This window comes from Sycon ciliatum, chromosome 5 (assembly GCF_964019385.1).
Source record: "Sycon ciliatum chromosome 5, ocSycCili1.1, whole genome shotgun sequence".
Taxonomy (NCBI): Eukaryota; Metazoa; Porifera; class Calcarea; order Leucosolenida; family Sycettidae; genus Sycon; species Sycon ciliatum.
The window spans coordinates 8,529,262-8,539,085 of record NC_088647.1 but is presented as its reverse complement, the minus strand read 5'-3'; the positions used below and the strand labels follow the sequence as shown (position 1 = coordinate 8,539,085).

The 9,824-nt window shown below is 48.1% G+C and overlaps 1 protein-coding gene across 1 annotated transcript; it reads right to left on the bottom strand.

Moving 5' to 3' along the window:
* Window positions 1-646: 646 nt before the first annotated feature.
* LOC135817449 (mitochondrial ubiquitin ligase activator of NFKB 1-like) lies at window positions 647-8,271 on the bottom strand. The gene is made up of 3 exons (XM_065330640.1): window positions 7,719-8,271; window positions 5,968-6,277; window positions 647-1,865 (listed from the first exon to the last, which is right to left on the bottom strand). Exons 1-3 carry the CDS (start codon window positions 8,036-8,038, stop codon window positions 1,500-1,502), a joined length of 996 nt encoding a protein of 331 aa, XP_065186712.1. The 5' UTR covers window positions 8,039-8,271; the 3' UTR covers window positions 647-1,499.
* Between the last annotated feature and the right edge of the window lie 1,553 nt (window positions 8,272-9,824).

Genomic DNA, 9,824 nt, shown 5'->3' with positions numbered 1-9,824 from the left:
CGAACAGCTGGTGCACATGGAGCAGCCTCATGTCAACCAAACGGTACTCCACAAACAGAGCACATTTTTGTGAATAATGTGCCAAACTTGGTGCATTCTTCAAAATGCGTATGGGTCACCATGTTCACTTTGTACGGTACAACGAATCCAACCCAAAAACGTATGCACGTGATCATTTGGGACCAAAATCGATGTTCCCGCCAGGTTTCACTGTGAAAAAGTGAAACTGCTCGGTCTGCTCCGGCCTCGAGGCCGGAGCAAGCAGAACATGTTCTGGTCGACCCAGGTGCAGTCCCAACCAAACGCACTGTTCTGGTGAATCCTGTTCTAGTTCGTACCAACCAAACGCGCCCTTGGTGAAATGCAGCCGTTTAGTCGAGTCTCAGCCAGCGCTGCTGACCACCATACTTAGACCCAGTACGGAGAAACAACAAATTGACCATACGTGAAGCCAAGAGCACATTTAACCAGTTGAGCACCCTTGGGACCAACCTAGGACGTTGGTCTTTGAGCGGAGGTGATCTCTACAACTGGAGCTACGGTGAATAGTGCTCCGAATCTGGGTTATCGCTGAAATGAGGCGGCCCGCTCTAGAAACCAGGCTCCAACCCGTACCAGCAGCCATACAGTGACAATGTGAGCAAGGTCAAAGGAGAAAGAAACAAAAAATTCTCACACGCCCACTGAAATACAAAAGCCAACACCCTAAATGCGCGTTGCTCAACTACATGCACAACAATGTCAACATGGATTATGAAAGATCCTAGGACTCAGTAGAAGCAGGAAAGACCCTAGCAACATCATAAAAAGAGTCTACATTCTCTGATAGACACAAAGAAACAGAAAATAAAAAGGGAACAAGAAACTGAATCCTGAGAAACTTCTAGATAAGAAACAATACACAAGAACATACTGGGAAATGTTGGGCAACGCAAGAAACCGACTACAGTCATAGAAGTGCCAATATTACACGTCTATATACAGGAGGCGGACTAACAAACAAAAATACTTCATAGACGGCATCAAGTATGGAAATTTCTGTGAAGGGGGGGGGGGGGGGGGGGGGAGCGGGTGGCAAGCATCCTGTGTGCGAGAGTGCAGGCCTGTGCCAGTCTTTGATACTGCTGGCTTGTAGAACAGGTCTCATACCCCACTTATAATCTCTTTTTCTTGACAGTGTAATAATTATGACAAACGGCTTGAGAATCGTCATGATGTGAAACTCGGAGTTACGCCTAACTGTTCAGCGTCCTGTTGCTGTTTGTACAATGCTCTGTGCTTATCCACAGTCAGCATTCTGTGGACATCCGACTGTATTCGCCTCGCAATGCAATGATGTTAGTGATATGGCACACACACAGAGAGCTCCAGGTTCACAAGTACCTTCTTTCCGTGCAGGTACCCCAAGTACACAAGCCACTACTATTTTGTGCATTCCATATAGAGTACCATGTCCGGGACGGGACGCATGGCGCACGTATCACACATCTCAGATGGTATCAGTAGCGCGACGGCAACGTGACTTGGGTTGCGGGTGTGGTGCAGGCGGGGCACTCCTGCAAGTCCGGTGCACACTTCTCGCACACGGCGAAATGCCGGCACTCCAGCACCAGCATGGTAGCGGGCTGCTTCATGCACTTGATGCAGAACTTTGGCTTGCGCGAAGCCAGGGCGTCGCGGATCAGCTCAGCTCGCTGCTGTTCAATCATGAAGGTCCTGAGCCGGTGCAGCGCATACAGACTTAGACCGGCAAAGCACAGACTAGCAAGGGCGCCAAGAATCCTGGAGCGGCTATAGTAGCGCGACGAGAGATCAGCAAGGGAGTCGGTCGTGAAAATGAGCTGGTGCTTTGTCGGTGATTCCAGCTAGTAGGCATCAAAAAAACAAAAACAAAACAAGAGCAAGAGCAATGAGCGGATTGGTCTTCGACACGCCCAGGGATCTTCGGAGTTGGTCCCGAATTCCCTGTATGGTTGAAGCGAGGCTCAATCTCAATGCTATTGGGAACATCCCCCCCCCCCCCCCCCCCCCACACACACACACAGCATGGGCGGACGCCCTTGCACATTTTGTGACGACCCATCGCCAGAGGTGATGATAGGCTTATTGAGCCAGGCAGAAATTCCGATAACTGTTGAGATCGCCACTTCTGCCGAACGGCCGTCCGCATGCGCAGCTGAATGCACCCCTCGCCCACAAACACAAACGCCCGCAAGTAGTACGCGGACCAATTTGGAAAAAGGCTCTAGAAGAAGTTATGTATGCACCCCATCTATCTAACTATACACGAAATTAGTCATTATAATTTAAAATAAAAGATTTACAGGCACGGCAAGGTAAAGTTCGTCAGACAAATCCTGTCCAGAGCTTCCTTTCTGAATAGAAATAGCCTCTCGTTTGCTGAAAACAACTTTGAGAAATCCTCAACCGCACTATGATCATTACAATAGGGAGGCTTGGTGCCACGTAACCCGTGTGTGTACCATGTGATACTCAGTGACCCTAGGACAGCCAGCCGTCTTCTGATTCACGACATGCCGTGCATGCAGGCTCATCCACGTTCCGCCAGAACGTGGGTGAAAATCAGAATGGAAAAATCAGAATGGAGCGAATTGTGCAAGCTGTGAGGGTGCTCAGCTGAAGAAGTTTTCGAAGCACAAAATCAAAATATTCGATAAGCAATACTCTCTTCGCTTCGAAGCTTCGTCTTTCCTTTCGCTTTCGTGCTTTTGTTTGTTGTCGCATGAAAACTTTGCTTTTCGAAGTCGTTCTTGTTGTTCTTGATCCCATGGTGTTTTCAGATCTGCTACCTTCGGAGCAACATGCACCACACATGGCATTTTTTTAGGAAATAATGGAGAACACTTTGTTCTTGCCATCGTCAACATCAGCGCTTCGAATTCAGGAGAGAAACCAGGATTTTTATACCGGAGCTTGCAATCTTGACAAATACCCACGCGAATGAAGTGGGCCGGCACGAACTCCAGAAAAAAGAGATGCGCTCTGGGGCGAAATAGTGCGGAATGTGATGAATTTGTTCGGTGCGGAAGAGAGCTCCGAGACCACCATGGCTTGCGCAACAAGCAGACATTGCGCAGGAAGAGTGGTACCAATGTTGAACACAGAAAACGGCGATTCCGGCAGTTCGACTAATACAAGCAAGTCACAACCATTGGGATTTGCGAAGTGACAATTGTAAGGAAGCGGAGGAAGTACTACACATGGTGGAGTACGTAAATGGTGCGTTCTTAAATCCTCTCGAAAAAGTTGGAGACTCTCGGAAAAGTACGAGAGCTGTTCTTATATCCGCTCCGACTTTTAGGAGGCTCTTCAAAGCTCTCCAAGCTTCAGAGGTGGTTGAAACTTGGAGATTCCCCGCGGTTTGGGATCAGCGCAAGCGACCTACGGCTAAAAGCCACGTGTTGATCAGGAGTGTACACATTTCCCTTTTTGCATACGCACAGTGCATAGTACATTCGTGGCACTCAAGATCGCGGCCACTTTGGCGCTTCATATTGCTTGAGATGTGCAAAATATCTCCGAATTCTTCGAGACCCGTTCTTAAATTATACCAGTTTCCTTGACTTTTCTTTTCTTCTTCTCCGAGAAGCTAGAGAATATAAGAGCGCACCCTAAGTACAGAACATGCTTGACGAGTCCCATGAACAAGAAGAGGATGGACCAACATTACGAGTGCTATAACTCAAGAATCGATTTTCCTATCGCTGTGGAAATTGTTCGAGCCGACAGCTGAGAGGTTTCTCTTCGACCTACATATTTCGATCACTCCAAAATACCCAGATTTGACCAAGTTACGATAATTTCAAAATGCCTACCCCATCGAACATCGGTGTTCGATCAATGTATGGGCCAGCCAATAAAGGGTTAAATTATACCAGTTTCCTTGACTTCTCTTTTCTTCTTCTCCGAGAAGCTAGAGAACATAAGAATGCACCCTAAGTACAGAACATGCTTGACGAGTCCCATGAACAAGAAGAGGATGCTCCGCCAGTAGTCTACAAAAATGATTACAAGTACCGTACTTGCGCGATTAGAGCACTCTCTTGAATAGTGCCCCTATCTCTGAGAGCCAATGACAAAACGAGAGAGCTTGGAAGCTCAGGGCCCTACGCTATGCTTTTTTGCCTTGATGACCTAGACAAAAAAAAAGCATAGGGATGTTATAAATTCTAATAAAAATTCCTTTTTTTAAAAGACATAACCTGGGATTCGAACCCGCACTATCGCGCGCCCTGCATGCATCCCCCGATACACTTCGCATACATACTAATTCTTCCAAGTTGCTTCACGTTATGATCTTGCATTTGAAAGCCCTACTTGAATATGCATTGTGGCCAGTCGTCTTTGATGGCACGGTACGGTACGGGACAGGTACGGGACAGATACGGGACAGGTACGGGACAGGTACGGTCGAGGGTAATACGACACCGTCTACCGCCTTGATGACCTAGGCAAAAAAAGCATAGGGATGCTATAAATATTTCAATTCTCCTATTATTTTAGGCATAACCTGGGATTCGAACCCACACTATCGCCCTACATGCATTCCCCCATACCCTTCGCATTCATACTCATTCTTCCAAGTTGCTTCACGTTATGATTATTCGTTTGAAAGCCCTATTTGAATAATGCGGCCAGCTGTATGTGGCCAGCTGTGTTTGATGGTACGGTACGGTACGGGACAGATACGGGATAGTGCCAGGCGTGACACAAACACACAAACAAACACCAAATTAAAGCTGTGTGGACCCTGGCTAGCGCCAGACGTTACTGAAGTAACGTCTTCTGCATAGCTACGGGAATAAAGCCCTCTCTACTCATGCCCCCCCCCCCCCTCTGGACTTGTGCAGGTTTGGTGTTGCCTTTACAAAATGTTCTTGTCCATGTCATTGAAGTGGTGCTTTTAGGATAAATTTTGCAGTACTTGTAGCAGATTTTGTCGAGTCGTGATAATGGACTCTGGTCTTCTTTGTTTTATAAAAGTACCAGTATTGAAAACAGTACCCTCTAGTGAATAGTGCCCTGTTTGTAATGCACTTCGTAATGGAATAATGCCCCAGGGCACTTATCATGCGAGTACGGTATACTGTAGTACTTCCTCCGACTTCTTAAAATGTGCGTCTCAATTTATCGATCTGTTCCGTTCAATCTACCTGTCATCTCACGAAATAAAACAGAGACACAACTCCTCACCTATTACAGTTGGGTGTAGGAGAAAAATGGCAAGCCCTAAGAGCAAGGAGAAGCGATCGCAGAGGCGTTTGAAGCATGTTGCTGCGAAATTTTACGGCGTGAGTACACCTCCCGGAACACCTTAGGCTGTTCGGAAGCGATCCGACTCACCGACGGGTACGGTAGCTGGCGAAACTGACATTCTCGAGCCAGCGACTAGAATGCACAGGAGTATCGGCGTGTTATGCTCAGCAAAGACGTCGTGTTTGACTCGATGCGTAACGTCGCCGATTTGATGGAGGCTGTGAAGAAATGATGGAGATGTCTCTTCGCATCTTTCAAAGGCATCATCAAGAGTCGCGGTGACAACACGTATTCACACCACACCGGAGCACGGAAGAGCTCGAAGACGAAATCTGCTGCAAATCGCCACGACCTGAGCTTTCCAAAGCGACTTGTGACAAGCGCTGAGAAAGTCCGCGATGAAATGGCCGCCAGAACTGCAGCACCCAGCGAGGAAGCCGCTGAATCCACAGACTCCTCCTCAGATGAGAGCGACTAATTTTCCTCTCAATGTGATGGACATGTACATAGCCGTTGCTGTGCAAAATATTTTGAACATACAATCTGTCTTCGCGCTGTACTACGCTTGAAAGTGAACCGCACATTTTAATAAGTCGGAGGAAGTATATTGTTCAGAGGTACGGTGTATACAAGTAGTACTACTCTACGTAGTCTTAAGGGTGAACACAAGGTAAGCACACATGTACTCACAACAAGAGAGTTCTGGACAAGGGACACTTTGCCCAGGACAGTGACGAACTGTGCGACAGGCAGCACCTCCTCGATGTATTCGTATCCGGTCGTCTTGTGGCCGCTGACGACGCTGAGGATAGACGCACCGACACCCCGGTCGACATGATCGAACCGACTCTCGACTTTGGTCAGCACTTGACTGTAATCAGCCTCGGCGGCGTGCACCTGAACCGCGTGCGAGTCCACCGACGAGCCACTGCTTGCTGAGCTCGACAGAGAGAAGGGAACTGTCTGTATCGCGCGGCTCACTTCTTTGGTCGATCCGTGCCTAGTGCCGGGAAAGACAGGAGAGGACATCCACAACCGAATGCGTGTTGGGCTACTAACACATAGGCCTATTTAGGGGGGGGGGGGGGTCCATAATCATCAATCTTTTGCACAAAAAACACGGGCACAAAGGTTTTCTCAGGTTCTTGGCAAGGTCTTTGGCATTTGGGGATTTCTCGATACTGATTCGTCTTCCCTTTGCATTTTTGACCACCAGAAACAAAGCCTTTACTTCAGGCAGATTTCAAGATCCAGAATGGTTGTTCGGGGATTGCGAGAAGATAACCAGAGTACCACAGTGTTAGGTTTTCTTTAGATACCCATGTTGTGTAAAGTGTGTATGCGTGCTGCACTGTGAGGCTTAGTTTTGCAGTTTGGGGCAGTTTCTCTATTAGATCCCGGTTTGAGAGTAGGCTAGGAGTCTGGCTGGACTCTCGTGCCCACTGATATCTATAATATTTTGAAATGCATGACAGTAAGTGTCATGCGTACTGTCATATGTCCAGTGTACTAGCTGTACCCCCCCCCCCCTTTGCAAAGGAAGTAGTACTCTAACAATGCCGCAAGACCGACATCCCTTTCGTAGGGGTATAGTTTTTCGCAGGTTTCCAAGTTCTTGAAATGGTCAAGAAAAAAAGCAGTAGCTTTCAGCCAGTTTATCATCTAGTCCACACTCCCCACCACATGTGCTCGTTGGACGACCTACAATGTAGTTCACCACACCAGCAACACGACTCTCAAGTTGCAGTAGATACTGGTAGCAATTCCTACATATAAAGTTTCACGAAATCTATGAAAATTAAACCTGCGAAAATTTTCGTGTTTTACCAAAAGTACCTAGCGTGTGCATGTGTGCAACTCTGCTTGGGTTAGGTTGGCCCATGGCGGAATATTTTGCTGGCATTACTTTTTCTGGAGAGTTTTGTGTGTGTGTGTGTGTGTGTGGGTGTGTGTGTGTGTGTGTGTGTGTGTGTTGAGAGTCCTACTACTGGACGAAGCATGTCTTGTGTGTCTGTGGCCATGTGAACGTGGCAAGGCTTCCTGCCTGCTAAACTGGCACCACGACAAAAGCTCCAGCAGCGGGAGAGAAAGTTTAAAATTCCGCTTTCAAAAACGGCAAAAAAAACCCGCACACTTACAATGAAGGTCCGCGCCCATGGCCCAGCGCATGCCTTGTACGTTGTTTGGTTGACAGCATGTTACAAGGCGGAGGAGTTTGCACGTGCGTTTGTCTTGCTTTCTGAAAGTATTGCCGTCGACAAAAAAATCCTCCATGGACCAGACCAGCTGCAGAGTTAATGTAGTTACACACTCTGGCTAATGCACTCTTGGTTTTACAGTTCTCCCCAGTCTCCCGTGCATACGGTAGTAAACTGTACTGAGTACAGTGTATTTTCAGCACTGGTCTACGAATTGTACAGGCACACAGGTGGAACTCTCACCAGCGATCAGTTCCACGGCTGTAGTCCTTAGAGTGTTCTTTGGTGATGGTGCGTCTCACAACGCAAGGAATATTCCCAGAGCCATAGGTCAGCACACGACCTCCATGCTCCTCGCTCGGCTGAATGTAGCCCGAAACAGCAGCATAGGGCAAGGAACGACTTTGCTCGTGTTGGAGTCTCTCAAACATTTTCGGACCAGGTGCCATCTCCTCCGCATCCTCAACTGCTCTAGCCGCCGATGAGAAGCCAGAACTCCCAGCATAAAATGCAAGGCCCGTGAAGCCAAGCACACCACCGACAACCCAATCGATGGTCTCCATGCTCAAAGGCTAGCAGCAGAGGGCTGCAATTATGTCAGGAATTGCGAAATTGTGTTTCAAAATGCATGCACACAAGAATATTGGGAAATACTGAGCACCAGCAGTCCTAGGCCAGGGCCAAGGGAAGGAAAAGCTCGCAGTCTTTGGACGCTGTTATGTCCTAGATCCTGTACCTGTAAGACTCGCTCTGCAACTAGAACAAGGCGAATATCAATCTATTTCCAAAAGGATCTATAACTGTTATGAGTTGCGAAATCACGCTGACGCAAGTGACAGTGTTTCAAAATCAAGACTTTTTTCACTGTGCATGTGACCCTTGGCTTGGGGGAGTTTAGTTGGGCTCGGCCTCACTGCACCGTGGCGTGGTGACGCAATCGGTGGTGTCAAGGTAACCTCAGGTTGCGCCGTATCGATAAATTTTTACCAAGACCTTCCGTCTTCGTTCAACTAACTAATACCAAGAGTAGATAAACAAGAGTATGCAACTCCGGATCTCTCCTGCACAATCTGCAGATACCCCCGCCCACGGCGGAATTTTTTGTTGACGTCACCTTTTTTCAGAGAAACGCGCAGTTTGCCGCGCAGAGCAGTGTGAGAGCACGTGCTGGACACCGACCTTGTAGTGTAAAGCCCGGCCAAGAGCACGAGGGAAAACTTTCCGAAAGACTCGCAGCGCGTGCGTCGTCGAAAAGATTACGTCAACAAAAAATTCCGCCGTGGGCCAACCCATCCGCGAGTTGCACACTCTTGTTTATCTACTCTTGCTAATACCAAGAGTCCATAACCCAAGAGTACGTATGCAACTGTGATTATGGGTGCGTGGCGCGCTGCCTTCATTACGTAACTTGCCTTCATCACGCTCTGAAAGCATGCATTCAAACTCTCAATTTCTCGCACGAGCCCATCCGTTTTTGCTCGATTCGTTCCAGTACCTACACAATCTCTGAATTCTGGCGCGTGAACTCCAGTTCCGTACGAAAGTTCATTTCAAACTAGCGGGAAAGTGCGGTGTTTGATTTTCCGCAGTGCAGCTGAATGATGTAATGAAGGCAGCGCGCCGCGCGGTTGGCCCATAGAAAAGAGATCACAGTTGCATACTCTTGGGTTATGGACTCTTGCTAATACCGTACTGGCAATATATGTTGCCGCGTAACGCGTAACGCAGGGGGGTGCGGCGTAACGCGCGACCAGGCTAGTGCGACAAATATTCGTTGAGTTCGTAACGCGCGTCCGGCGGGGTGCGGCGATCTTTTCATTGCAGTTTGCACTGCAAAAAAAAGGCTGAAAACTGTGAAAGCACGTGTACCGCGTGGTGAAAAGTTCAAAACTGGACGCAGCAGGAAGTCCTGACACTCGAAGGTGGTTGGTCAGTGGTTGGCGATCTCAATGGTTTCTTCTTTCCCGAGGTCGTTTTGCGAAGAAGAGCGATGTGTTTACCAGTTTCCTTGTGACAATGCAGAAGTCTCTATTCGCCTTTGGCGTGAAGAAAATCACGCCCAAGCATCATTCAGTGTTTGGCGATCTCAATGGTTTCTTCTTTCCCGAGGTCGTTTTGCGAAGAAGAGCGATGTGTTTACCAGTTTCTTTGTGACAATGCAGGAGTCTCTATTCGCCTTCGGCGTGAAGAAAATCACGCCCAAAGAAAGTGAAAAAGGAAAGGATGAGGGGCGCAAGGAGACGAAAAACAGGATTGCTGCTGATCGTGCAAAGAAAGTTTTAGTGAAGCAGAAGAAAGTTCGTGAGCAAACGAGAAAGCGTGTTCGTCGGCACCGCTAAAAAGGCCCAA

Bases quoted from the DNA above. Each gene is read 5' to 3' on its own strand.
- LOC135817449 (XM_065330640.1), bottom strand. From the start codon at position 8,038: ATGGAGACCATCGATTGGGTTGTCGGTGGTGTGCTTGGCTTCACGGGC. The intron at 6,278-7,718 runs GTGAGAGTTCCA...TCCCGGCACTAG, and splicing joins AGCCGTGGAACTGATCGCTG to GCACGGATCGACCAAAGAAG. The intron at 1,866-5,967 runs GTGAGTACATGT...GATGCCTACTAG, and splicing joins TTGTCCAGAACTCTCTTGTT to CTGGAATCACCGACAAAGCA.